Source organism: Uloborus diversus, chromosome 5 (genome assembly GCF_026930045.1).
Source record: "Uloborus diversus isolate 005 chromosome 5, Udiv.v.3.1, whole genome shotgun sequence".
Lineage (NCBI taxonomy): Eukaryota > Metazoa > Arthropoda > Arachnida > Araneae > Uloboridae > Uloborus > Uloborus diversus.
The window spans coordinates 50,178,446-50,192,480 of NC_072735.1; the positions used below are offsets into that span (position 1 = coordinate 50,178,446).

Sequence of the window (14,035 nt, forward strand, 5' to 3'; positions counted from 1 at the left end):
GACCTGTTTTCTGGGAGAACTTTCTTTTAACATGTATTTTTGAACTATTCTAATAGGCATGTTTATAATTTAAGAAACTTTTTATTGTCCCTTCATAGATTTTAATCATTGCCGTTCCATTTGGACTCACAAAAGTTCCGAAAGATGTTTTCCGAAAAATGCTTTCTTTTAGGTACTTTGTTTGCACACGTTAGAATAATTCTTTCCGTTTAACACATTTATACACAAGTGCAGAACTTACGCAATATGTTGCGACCAGTGAAGGCTTCTCTGAAGGAATAGAGGCCATGACCCCCCTCAAAATGCTGAGTAAGATTTTCAAAAATGAGAGCTTGGGCTTTATTATTTAATTATAATATGGAAGCTAAAAAACCGACTTTCAGCAATTACAAAACTTCAAATCTTATTTTCTAATTTTTGAACGTGCATGATGATTGCTTGGTACATACGCATTATCAAGGATGGATATATCCATGGATACTATGCATATGTTAGATCCCGAAAAAGTCAGCTAGACAATAATATTAAACATAAGTAAACGAATAAATAAATAAACCGTAGCAGCGGGAGTATAAAGCTGCTACTGGACAAGATGGACAATTTTTTTCACATTTTATTTCGGCAAGAACGCAGCACTATCCCAGTTCTTCTGACTCTACCCTACAGGAAAACTATGTTGGCAAATATTCCTAATTGGTAAGGGATTAATAAAGTGATATAAATACTACTCAAGAGTATCATCAGTTTTTCAAAAGGAGAAATTAATAAAAATTTTAAGTTTATAAAAAAAAAGACCGAAAATTAACTTTACTTTATTTGATTTTAAAATTAATGCTTCGTTTGAAAAAGCACCACAATATAAATAGGTTAGGTGTAATAGGTTCGGTATAAATAGGTACAGTGTGTTAACTCATAAAACACAACACGATCGGTATGTTTTCATTCTTCGACCAGTACGCCAATTCTTTAAAATTAAATACCTAAATTTATTTCCTTTTTAAACACTTTGTGCCAACACTTTAATCGGAACGAGTTGATTCTTTAATGAACATGAAAGAACTTAAGAACTTACCAACCAAAGACACCACTACAAAGCATCAATCCAGTCCAAAATGCGAAAAATTTACACCGGGACTGTAAAATTCTGTGTTTCAAACAAATGAATAAAAATATAAGTTTGGATGTTTAAACATTTAGCTATCAAAAACTATCAAATGGTTTTGGAAATGAAAAACTCGGGGAAAGTTTTCCTACACGGTTATTGGGTTTCTTCTTGGTGGGGGGCGAAGGAAATTTCCGGCTGCGCTATTTGTAGGTATTACTGATCGTATTTCATTGGATCATATTCTGGTAAAGTTGAACATGCCGTTAATCTATCATTTAAAAAAATCCCCTTTTTTTAACTTTGCTTCATTATAAATTAAGGACAATAAGAACCCAAAGAAAAAAAATGAGATTGGTGGGAGAGAGTCGAGAGAAATGAGACAGTGCCGTATTTATTCCGAAATAAAATATAAAAAAAGCTTTTGTAGCTTGTCCACTGTCTTGGAAATGTAGCAGCGGGAACCTAAAGCTGTTACATCTACTGGACAAGCTGGAAATAGTTTTTCACATTTTATTTTGACAAGATCGCACTACTGGTCCATTTCTCCTGACCCTACTCTATATTAAAAAGATGTTGGTAAATATTCTTAATCAGTAAAGACTTAATAAAGTGATACAAATGTTTTTAACAGGTAATGAATGATAATAATTTATGATAATCTTATATAAGTAAAAACTGAGAGTATGTACTTATGTATGTGTCTATGTATGCATCTATGTATTCATCTATGTCCAAGTTACTTCTCCCGAACGCCAATGAACTGACCGTCGAACCATCTATCGACAGATTCGTATTTTTCACATCTTTACGTTTGGCTATTTAACATTAGCCTCCGATAATAATTAGCGGATATATTAATCAAAAACTATTGATTATGATACTTAGATTTCGACTAAAAAATCCCTATTTTTCAAAGGCTTTCCTCCATTTAAATTATTATTCAATGCTTTATCTCAACTTTTCACAACAATGCTTTTATCAAAATTTGTAGCGTAAAGAAAATCATTGAGAAGAAAGATGTGTTACCATTTTTTTCTGAAATATGAAGAAATAAAATTTCTGCTTTTATCTTGAACCTGTATTCGGGGAATTTCAAGTATTTTCTTTTCGGTTATTTTTCCGCAATCTGCTACAAAATTGTGCTGTTTTTTTTTTTTTTTTTTTTTTTTTTTTTTTTTTTTTGTTCAAGCCTGATTGTTGAACACGTGTCACTTGACATAACTTTTAATTTCGGGATGGACCGTACAAAGCCAGGCGACGCAGGTAGTTAATTAAGAAAATTTGAATGCCATGGATGTTTGTATGATGAATTTTCGACTGATACGCTATCTCTATCTGTGTCAGAAAGCGTTTGGAGAAATTTTCAAAAATTGCTCTTTCGCCAAAAAGTTTGGAGACCCCTAATATAAATAGTTGATGGTTCTTTTAGTCATTAAAAACTCTTAGGCGTAGTGCCATCTATTGGTAGTTTAGAGAGTTAATTCCAAATTGTCCATCTGTTACAACGTTTATTTAAGTTTAATATTATTGCTAACTTTTTCGGGATCTAACATACGCATAGTTACTATCCATTCTTAAAAAATATATTATATACCTAGCAATAATCAAGCACATTAAAGAGTTAGAAAATAAGGTTTGCAGTTTTGTAATTGCTGAAAGTCTCATTTTTGCTTCATTACTATGCTTTCATTAATATTATTTCCTAACTTTTCAAGAAGCGCAAAATAAGTAATTCTAAATATAAAAGAAATAGATATGTCTACAGCAATTAAAGTTTGTTTTCCTTTTCAGTTAAAAAATACAAGCATCGTACTAGCATCTCGTGGTTGACATTTAACTAGTTTTGGTTAGTGTATGTAACCATATCTCTTTGCCATTTAATTCGAGCCTTTAGAGTTCTTCTTGAAGACCAGTTATATAGTTTTTCATTTTACATGAAATTTTTCAACTAATTCAAAGTATCACTAAACAGGCAATGACTTCGTTCAAATGTAGAAGCAAATTTCATCCGTCATACCTTGACGGGCGATTTTCCAGTTTAATAAGTTAGAAAAGCATTTTTTTTTTTTTTTTTTGCTTTACGAATCTAACGAGTCAAGTACTTTTACTATGTCAAAGTACAATTAACTTTCAGCCCCAATTAATTTGTATATACTTGAAATTATAAGGAATATTTAGTCCAAATAGTCCCACATCTGACCGTGGAATGTTCCATTTAAAATTTTTCTAATACAGAGTATCCGAAATTTCTTAGCACGTTTAGAAATGCATAGAAAACCTAAAAAATCTTATATAATTAAAAACTGAGCGTATGTATCTATGTATGTACCTATGTATCTATGTAGTCATGTATGTATCTATGCCCAAGTTTCTTCTCTCGAACGACAGTGAATTGACCATCGAACCAGGTATAGATTAACTCGTAATCTTCCTGTCTTTATGTTTGGTTATTTAACATAATCCTCCGATAATAATTAGCGGAGATATCAATTAAAAACTATATATTAATTATAACACTTAGATTTCGACATAAAATCCCTAACTTTCGAAGGGTTTCCTCCGTTCAAATTATTATTCAGTGCTTCATCTCAACTTTCCGCAACAATGTTTTTATTAAAATTTATAGCGCGAAGAAAATCATTGAGATGAAAGATCTGTTGCCATTTTTTTCTCGAATATGAACAAGTAAAATTCTTGTATTTGTTTTAAAGACTTTTCATGTAATCGGGGGATTTAAAATAGTTATTGGTTATTTCTCCGCATTTTGCTGGAAAATTTTGCTAATTTTATTTTATTTATTTATTTATTTATTTATTTTAAGTCTAAGTGTTGAACTTGCGTTACTTGAAATAACTTTTATTTTCGAGGTTTACCGTGCAAAGCTGGGCGACGCAGTTAGTGCTTTTAATAAAATTTGTAGCGTGAAGAAAATCATTGAGAAGACAAATCTGTTGCCATTTTTTCTTTGATTGTGAACAAATAAAATTTCAACTTTTGTTTTGATGCTTTTTGTGAAATCGGAGAATTTAAAATGATTCCATTTTGGTGATTTTTCCGCAATCTGCAGCAAAATTTTACTGATTTTTTTTTGTGTGTGTGTGTGTGTGTGTGTTCAAACCTGATTGTTAAACACGCGTCACTTGATTACTTTTATTTTTGAGGTAGACCGTGCAAAGCCGAGCGACGCAGCTAGTTGTAGTATGAATATGCGATTTGAGTCATAATAATGAACTCTGGTAATGAAAGGTATTTCTTTCGGTCTAAAAATAATTAAACCCCTTATAGTTATGACTTTCATTTCTCTTATTGCGACGATGCAGCAATTACGAATTATTAGACTTTTTTCTTTTTTTACAATGTCATGAAAACTTCTTGAACCCGTAAAGTTTTATGGCACATTCATAATGACAATTAATTTATTTTCTACTAGCTGCGTTGCGCGGCTTTGCCCGATCCACCTTGAAAATAAAAAGTGTGTGAAGTGATGTATATTCAACAATCAGGTGTAAAAAATAAATGAAAAAAAACATCATGATTTCCCTTCTAAACAATGACGACAGATATTAAAATACTTTTAAGAAATTAAAAGTATTTTAATAAAGTTAATCCAAAAAAAAATGGATTTAAAATGTGTAACCATGGAAAAACAAAATATAATAAGTTTAAGGAATTCAAATGCGAAAGAAAATGGTTCACAATTTGAATGGAATCCAGATTTCTTAAACTTGATTTTAAAAGGCTTGTAACTTTTTTTCCTTTCGAAGTAAAAGCTTATTTTTTTGACCATAGGTCGAGTTAGATCTGGAGTAAAAAAGGTCGTTTTTTCCAATTGCGTCAAAAAGAAAGCTGTGGGACAATTCCTTCACTTTTTATTGATTTATTTAATGAAGAAAGTAGTGCCTAAATTTCAGCTAAGCCTAAAAAAATCGAGCAAAAAACGCAAATAACTCCCGCCGTAATAAAGTTAGAGCATTGAAACAAATTGCGTAGAACGCGGAAAATTCCACCCTTTCTAACGATATGTAATATTAAGATGTGAAAGTAATTTTTCACTCCCATATTTCAGAATTTATTTGAAAATTGGACGTAAATTGGAATAAAAAAAGAACTATTCATCGAATTATATTCGAACTGGTCTGCAAACCTTTTCAGGACTTAAAGGAACAAACCGTGAAAATTTCACGGTTTGTCCGTAATCCGGCTAAGTAGTTCTTGAGCTTTGCGAGTTCAAACACACAGACGCTTTTTGGGGACTTCCTTTTATACTATGTAGAGATAAATTTTTAAAGTGTCTGTAGGACTTTCAGACACCCTGTAATGTATAAATGTTTAAATTTTTCGTTAATTGCAACAACACTATAAATGGGGATTAGGATATTACAGAAAAATAGCTTAGTAGAAAAAGGAACAAGCAACGTATTATTTATTTTGAAATACACTCGGGTGGAAAATGTATCGGTTTGATATTTAAGTAAAAAAACAATTTCACTTAGAAATTAGGTCACTATTCTCCCACAATTTCAAAGTTCAATTTTGAATTAGTATGACTTTCGAAACTTACGATTAGATGCATTGCAATAATCTCAAAAAAACAGGAAAATTAAGCGATCAGTAAGAAAATAAGAATTACGCAAATGCATAAAGAAAATCTTACATCCTATTAAAATGAAAAAGGAATAATAGGAAAAGCAAAAAAATGTGCAGCAGATGCAGGAGATTAATAATCGATACACATGAAAAAATACTTTAGGAAGCACTTTCATTTTCGTAACTTTCTTTTTAATGATAAAATAACTTGGAATTGAAAGAAAAAGCGGCATATTATGTATCGTTATATTTAAAGTGTGTATTTTTTTCTCATTATAAGAACATTATCTAGCAGCCTATTAAAATGTAGCTTTTAAAGTGAATCCTGTGAAATAATTCATTCTTTTCAGAACTGTAAGGTACAGGATGCTGGGATTTTGTTTCTTAAGTGTTGACACAAAAACGGATAGTTTTACTTTTAGTCATCATATTTATAGTAAAATTATTTCTTTAATACCAGTATTGTCTGAATAAAAATAAAAATTCAAAATAAACGTTCTGTAAGGGAAATACTTGCAACAATATTGCATTTGGTGTCCTCAGTGGACATTATATATTTTAGAAACATGCCTACAAAAATCACTTGTTCTGAAAACAAATCCTGTAACTATACAGTTTAAGGAAACCGTTACTCAGAAATCGAGTCATCTGTGAACGTAGTAGCACTTTTCAACAAGTTATATAAACTATGCGTTCTATTTGTTCCTAATAAATAACTGATGAAGTAACAATTAGTTTAATGGGCAATTAAGACAAACTTTTTCTCGTGAAGTTTCGCATTAACTTTCACCTAACCGTTTATAAAGCAATGCTTTTTTATACAATCTACTCTACATTATAAAATTCTCTACACCTACATACGCACACACATGACTACACACCTACACAAGCCTACACACACACACACATACACATACACTCACATGCCAAAACACATACACACGCCACGCCTACACGCACACACACACATGCCTACACGCACACACACACACACATGCCTACACGCACACACACATGCCTACACGCACACACACATACACACATGCCTACACGCACACACACACACATACCTACACACATGCCACCACCCAGGAGAAGAAACATGCTCGAGGACCCTGGACCAGAGGGAATGGACACAACAAAGCAGAAGGGACATGCTCACGGAAGTATTTGGTGTGGTGGATGCTATTTTTGTTTATAGAGAACAATATAAAGTAGAGAGGGTCGGATATTTACAAAAAAAGACGAATCCTAGAGACAGGAGCGATTGTAAAGACAGTAAACCCAACAAGTAGGATTTATCTCAAATCGCGATTTCGAAATATACAATTTGAATTCATGATGTCAATATTCATTTTTTTCGCTTTTTTACATTTTATTTATTTATTCATTTATTTACTTATTTATTCATTTATTAACTTATTTATTTCTTATTATACTATTAGCTGCTTTTCACCTATTTGTTTACTCATTGCAGTTTTTGCATTGGTTTATTTTAAAAAATAGAACAAGAAAAAGGGAAAAAATGATAAGTTTTTTTCTTTGTATTTCTTTTTTAGCTCACGTTTTTATAGGATTATATGTGTGTGAAAATTTAGCTGCGAAAGGCTTTGTAGCCTCAAACTTTTATTAAAATTTCTGAAATAAGGAACCAAAAAACCCTTTTTTACTCCATTATAAACATCCCATTTTCATCCTTGTTTTAAAGAAACGAAAAACGATATAAATCTTTTTAGCAGGAATTTTTGTTTTGCTGGGGAAAAAGAGATGGCCTACTAAAAATAAAAATCGCCTGCAAAAATATTCAAATATCGTATGATACAACAAAATGAAAAAAAAAAAAAAAAAAAACTGGAAGGGGTGTTGTATAAATCACTAAGGTATTCATAAAAGAAACGATGTAAGTTTTAGTAATTACTTCAGTTACGTCATCCTACGCTAGATTATTTCAACGAGAAATAACAAATATTTTTTTATCAAAAGCGAGACAGTTCTTTTTTTTTTTTTAATAATATTTCATACGTTCTTCAGAATGAAAAAAAAAAATGGTTGTCAGTTTTTTCCACGAAAGAAGCATTCACATATTCCTAAAACTGTCAAAAAAAAATGAGAGAGAGAGAATTGCATTGCGTAACTTTATATAGTGACAAATTTTAATAATGCGAGACAGATTTCAGCCAGCAACAGTTAATAGCGTGAATTATTAAAAGAGAAAAAGCGTTTTTTGAATAAAACTCTGACATTTTGTGCGAGGAAGATTTGACATGGAAAGAAAATTGCTCATGCTACTTGGTTTGACTGATATCGACAAGAAAAAGCAATAATAAGAAAGATATTGCCATACATTAAAAATTGATGTTTGCGTGGTCGACTGAAAAATATTCACTGATAAATGATAGGGCGGAAGCTATTTCTCAGCCAGTATTTTGGATAGTTGTTTCCATCCATTAACGAGATTACTCGTTGACGTTTGAGCAATAAATTTCCTGTAACAGCAGAAATAAAAGGCTGGTATCTTACTATTTTCGTCATGTGCAAATTCAGCACTGGATTTTGAATACAACTGTCATTTTGTTATGTTGAAAAATTTAAAATAAATGTTGATTTTTTTTTCGAAAACTAACGAAGCAACGATATACTGTTGTCTAATATATTAAACATAATTGAGAGGATTAAAAAATAATTTTTAAGTTTTAAAAAAAGGTGAGGTTAGAAAAAAAAAGTATCCATATTATTTTCTAAAATATGAAAAATAATAGTATTAATACTATTGTTCTCCATGTAAACTTCTATACTCCCATTCTGATGCATTAAATTCATCTAAGTAAGTCTAAATTTGTATCTAAGTGGTTATATGTACAGAGGGTGGCCAAATTATTACACTCAAACATTTTTTTTCTTGGGGGCGGGGGGCTTTTTTACTGTTTTTTATTGTTGTTACAAAGTTCTACTTTTTGAACGCACTTTAAAGTTTATTCAAACGTTTTTAAGTTTAGCCTTCAAACAATTTATTTATTATTATTATTATTAGTTTAAATGTGTCAGTGTCAGTGTCTGTTAAAATTTCAAGTGCAAACTTTTTTGTGTGTGTGTGTGATTTTTGGAAAAAAATAACAATTTTATGTATAATACTAGATAACTTAAGTAGAGTAGCCATATCATTCACTAAAATCATGCCACGCCGAATCTAAGTCGTGATAGCAGCTCAAGGCGGAGTTACTAAAGATTGAAAAGAGTTATCACACATTTAGAAAAAAAAACTATCTCTAACTCTATACTGCTAACTTAAATGCATTTACTTAAGTTGTTTTATTTTTAAACTTACCTGTTACTGGTGACATCTCCGATACTGTCCATTGTAATTCGATGGAAAACTCTGATTGATTTAGAATTCTCAAAATTGGAGATTTAGGAGGATCTAAAATGAAATATATGAGTAAAATTTTAAGAGAATATAACATAATATTGCTTACTAAAAGAGAGATAAATTACATATTTTTTCACCAAACTAAAAAAAACTCACATTATACGCATATTAACCAGCATTTAACAACAAGTATTTATTTAAGCAGTAAGTTACCGCCTTTAACCCATTAAGCGCCGCTATATGAACCACATTGAAATTACTTAAGTTTTCATGTGTTTTGATATTCAATACACATCTCTAATCATATGTAGCTGAAATTTCGCAAAAATATTTATTAGGTTAGGAGATATGGTATGGTCCCAAAATGGGAGACTTGGCGTTTAATGGGGACAACATACATATCCCTGCCACTATGTTGATACTTGAATAATTTCTGGCTAAATCCAATTAGAAAGCCCTAAAATCGTTTTTATGTAATTAATATGGCTAGGTATTGGTACTTTATGAACATATTTTACATATTCAAGCTTTAAAATGTAAAACTTTTAAGTTCTCATGACACCCAAAGCTATACATTTTGGGCCCCCTTGCAACAAAAGCCGTGGAGGCCAGCCGTAGAGGCAGCAGTGTATATTTGCAACATTAATAAGTATTAGTATGCTAGTTATTTCCAATTTCTTGAGCCGTTGGGGCCCTTAAGAACGTCCCCCCCCCCCCAAGCCCTTACATCACTCCGCGTCTGGTTTTCATTCGTGTTAAATTCCTTTTTCTTATACATTTTTGTACAAAATGGAACTTTTCCCACACATTTTACTACCTTTTAGCAAAAAGCCTTAGGATTTTCATACACAAAAAAAGAGGCAGCTTTTTTCTATTAACCATGTAGGGGGATCGAGCAATGGTAAATGACAAGGACATGAAGCACTATATAAAATGTATCTTATAAAATGGAACTAAGATATTTTTGGGCTCCCTGATGGTGTAATTGTGTTATTATAGGCAAGGGTTTTTTTGCAGTTAACATTTCGGTTGCTTCACAACATGTTTGATGACATGATTTATTCATTATCATAATGTTTTTAGAGATAAATGTCTAGCATGCTTCGCATTGAGGAATTATCAAAGGTCAAAGTTTCTCCGATTTCATCCAACAAATTACGATAAATAGTTAAAATATAAAGTGAGACAGTTATCGCATTATATCTGTGATCTAAACGATTTCGATTAAAGTTTTCTTTCTCAACTATTTGAAAAGAATTTGGCGATTCACAAACAAGTGATCCTGCACTCATCTTCTTGTTTTAAGCTAAAATATATTATTTTAATAGTGTTTGAAGCTCGTAGCAAAGTCAAAAATTCTTACTACATTTTTGATTTAAAAAAAAAAAAATAGTGAAGAAATTTCTCTATTGAAATTCAACTTCCCTAATTCCCTTGAAGGGGGAGCGCCCTCAAGGGGGAGGGGAGCATGGAGCTGACTGAGCTATAAAATTATTTTATGGTGGGGGAAGGAATAGTTTTAAAGGGAATTTGAACTTCTTTTACGGAAATCTCTTTCGTGATCTGTAGAAGTTCAAAGAGATGCGTCATCCTCCTTAGGGAGTATTGGCACCCCTGTTTCTCCAGAACTTTCTTCTAAACGAATGAAATGTTACTTGTTTTGATAAAAACACCTGCTCTTGACCTTGAACAATAAAAGAGTGTTTACAATGAGAAACTACAAAGGGGGCTGTGGCTTCAACAGGAAAAAAAGGGAGAGTTCATTCATGCAAAATGGGTGAAGACGATTTCTACTGGGCATGACTGTTCTGCTAATCAGAACACGCCAAGTCTCCCATTTTGGGACTTCAGTAAATAAAGTCCTCTAAAACTACTTTAAATTATTTTTCTTGGGCCCTGTTTGTTGTGATTTGGAAAAAGGTCTATTGAACTTCATATTCCATGTTCCTAATTTCCTCCATTTGCATTTATTATTTTTAGGGAATTTTTTCCCCGTGTAATGCAAAAACAAGAATTTTTTTGCAAAATTTAAAAATTTTTCAAAAAAGAATTTACATTCCAAACCTTTTTGAAAAAATTACCAGTGAAGTTTGGTTCTCTATCATTCATTTAAAAAATTTCAAAATGATATCTTAATTACTTGATGAAGAAAAAAATCTTAGTTGAAGGTTCCCAAAATGGGAGACTTGGCGCTTAATGGGTTTTAAGCTAGGGCTAAGGACGGTGTATATATATTCAAGACTGATGAATCGAAACTGCAGTCCCTGGAAGGCATAAAGAGCTGTCGGTATGTTGCATTAAGTATTTGATTGACCTTACAAAAAAAAAAAAAAAAAACTCACGCATACACATAAAAAATAGCGTACACTCAGCTTTTAAAATTATCGCGACAGAATTCGAAGTCATGATGAGAGTGCTTTAGTTGTAAGGTCCCGATTGTAATTGCTGCGTTACAGCTGTTTTCATCTGGGTTTCCTTTGGAATAACCTAATCAAGCAGCTTTTTGACAGTTTTCCTGGATTCCTTTATCTTAACGCATATGGCAGCCATTTGAAGTCCTTCAAAATAGCGATATTAAACTTAAGATAGTTTGCATTAAATTTGACATGAAATGTGAAAACCTATTGTTACATACAGCGCTCGTATACTTTATCAACTAAAGGATGTTAAGTAAAAATAATGTAAAGAGGACATTGGTTGTAACTACATATTATGTAGTAACTACATGTAACGTAGTAACTACACGTAATGTAGTAAGTACACGTAATGTAGTAACAATATGTAATGTAGCTACAATCAATGTCCTTTTTTACTTTGATGTGACTACGTATTATGTAGTTTCACTTAGTGTCCTTTCTACATTGTTTTTACTCAAAAAAAAAAAAAAAAACAGTTGACTAAGCATACGAGCGTTGTATATAACATTAGGTTTCACATTTCATGCCGAATCTAATGCAAACTAAAGTGATTAGGTACAAAAATCGTTTTACATGTTAATAACATAAATATGTCGGGTCAGTTAGAGTAAGACCTCCTTCGTACACAAAAGGCGGTTAGTTGAATCAACTTTTCAAAAAAGTTGCTTGTTAACTAGTTGACTGGCGTTTTTCGTTGTCTTTACACGAGGCAACTCAATTGAATCAACTTTTTTTTTTTTGTAATAAGCCAAATGTCTTCGAACAGCTCCTCTACGACGTTGTTAAAACTGAATTGAGTTGACTCAGCTTGTTTACTCGTGGGTAAAGCTGATTCAACCCGTTGGATGAGAATAGTTGCGGCACATGTGTCTGGAGTGCCTGATGAGTTGGCTGTCGTGTGAAGGATGAGGGGCGATTCCTTCACTTTTCTAGCAGGCTACACTTAATGATTCCGTTTGAAAGTTGATTCAATTAAGTTGCCTCCTGTCTAGATGGCTTGAACGGAAACAGAATTTCAATGACGCAGCTTTAGATCCTTCCCTTTTTTTGGTTGAGTTGAGGCAACAAATGTCGGGCATTATGTCCACGACTGCTTACTCTCTGAGAGTAACAGGGTATGAAGAATGTCACTTTATGGTTGTTTATGATTGCGAATGAAATCATGTTTCCTTTTACTTAAGAATGTTTCCTTTTGCCCCAGAGTGTTTCCTTTTACTTCAGAGTGTTTCCTTTTGCCCCAAAGATTAAAGGGTAAGTAGAACAACTCATTTACTTCCCCGTACAGTTGATATAATTAAATAACAGTTACATTGCCATAAACAGTCCGTTTCTAAGTTTAAGTACTACACCAACAATGTTCAATATGTGGCCCGCAAGTCGCATGTGATCCGTTGACTCCTCCAAATGTAATCCAAGATTTTTTTTTCCTATTTTTTTTAATTATGTAAGATAAATTGCAAGCTAAATTTATGAAAAGTATAAACAAAAGTGTAGTTTACATCAAATTAAATCTTTTAAAAAATAAGAAAAATGGTGAACTTAGTTTGGGGTAAATCGAGACACCTAATTGTATATCGAAAATAGCTGGAAAGGTGAAATTCATAAGTGAATATTTTTAGTAACCTTCCACAAGACAAGAACTAGCTGAAACCAGTTACTTTGCATTTGTGGATATGTTATAGTCCCATTTCTACTATCTCCAGTGAAAAGATAGACAGGGTTTATAAAGTTTTGCATTGATGAAGTAAATTTATTTACAGAAGACTAGTGAATATTTGTGCGCAATAATTGTTGTTATTATTATTATTATTTTGATCCTTATCTCAACGAATTAGACACATTATCATCTAAAGGGTCTGTCTTTTTCTTTTTTGGAGGGGAGGGGAATACTCAGATTATTTTTGCTGGTATATCTTTTCTACCCCTTCTTCTACATCCCTTATGTTTTCGCTTTTTTTCTTCAGAGGTGTAATTTTCTCCATTTGAAAAAAAAAAAAAATCCATAAGTTAGTGTATAGTAAATTGAAACTTCCGGATTTTGTAAGAAAAGTATCCACATCATTTCGTAGTATGGAAGTATGTATTAAAATTAAAATATTATATGAATAAGACATTTCCAAATAAATAATGAAAGACATACAAATACGATTTTCATAGCAGGTGAAAATACGACATACATTTTGCATCTAGTAATTAATCATTTGATTAAAGTGAATATTCATTAAAGTGAGTCAATAAGCTGAGTATCAACATACATCTTCGAAAATTTTGAGTAATTAATTCAAATAAATTTCAAATGAGATCTTAAGCATTAATCAAACTGAATAAGAATTTTGAACGGCTCTTTATGAACACTAACATGCAGATAATTATTTATGCCCTTAAAAGTGTAATAATTAGCTTCCTACATGATAACTGGAAAGATGTCGATTAATATTGCATTAAGGAGCTAAGCACACCTTAGAGAGAACTCAGAACTTTCCCACAAATTCCACTCATATTTTGAGAGCTAATTTAGAGCCCTCCCGCAGCAGTTACCAGCTCTTATTGTTTGTTGAG

At 31.9% G+C, this 14,035-nt stretch overlaps 1 protein-coding gene across 1 annotated transcript in view; it reads right to left on the reverse strand.

The window, feature by feature from the left end:
• The window catches only part of LOC129222239 (cell adhesion molecule DSCAM-like), a 304,597-nt gene that overhangs the window by 144,801 nt on the left and 145,761 nt on the right, over positions 1-14,035 (reverse strand). Inside the window, exon 10 of the mRNA XM_054856719.1 lies at positions 9,018-9,110. Within this exon, the coding sequence (XP_054712694.1) occupies positions 9,018-9,110 (93 nt within the window). The remainder of the gene's footprint in view (positions 1-9,017; positions 9,111-14,035) is intronic.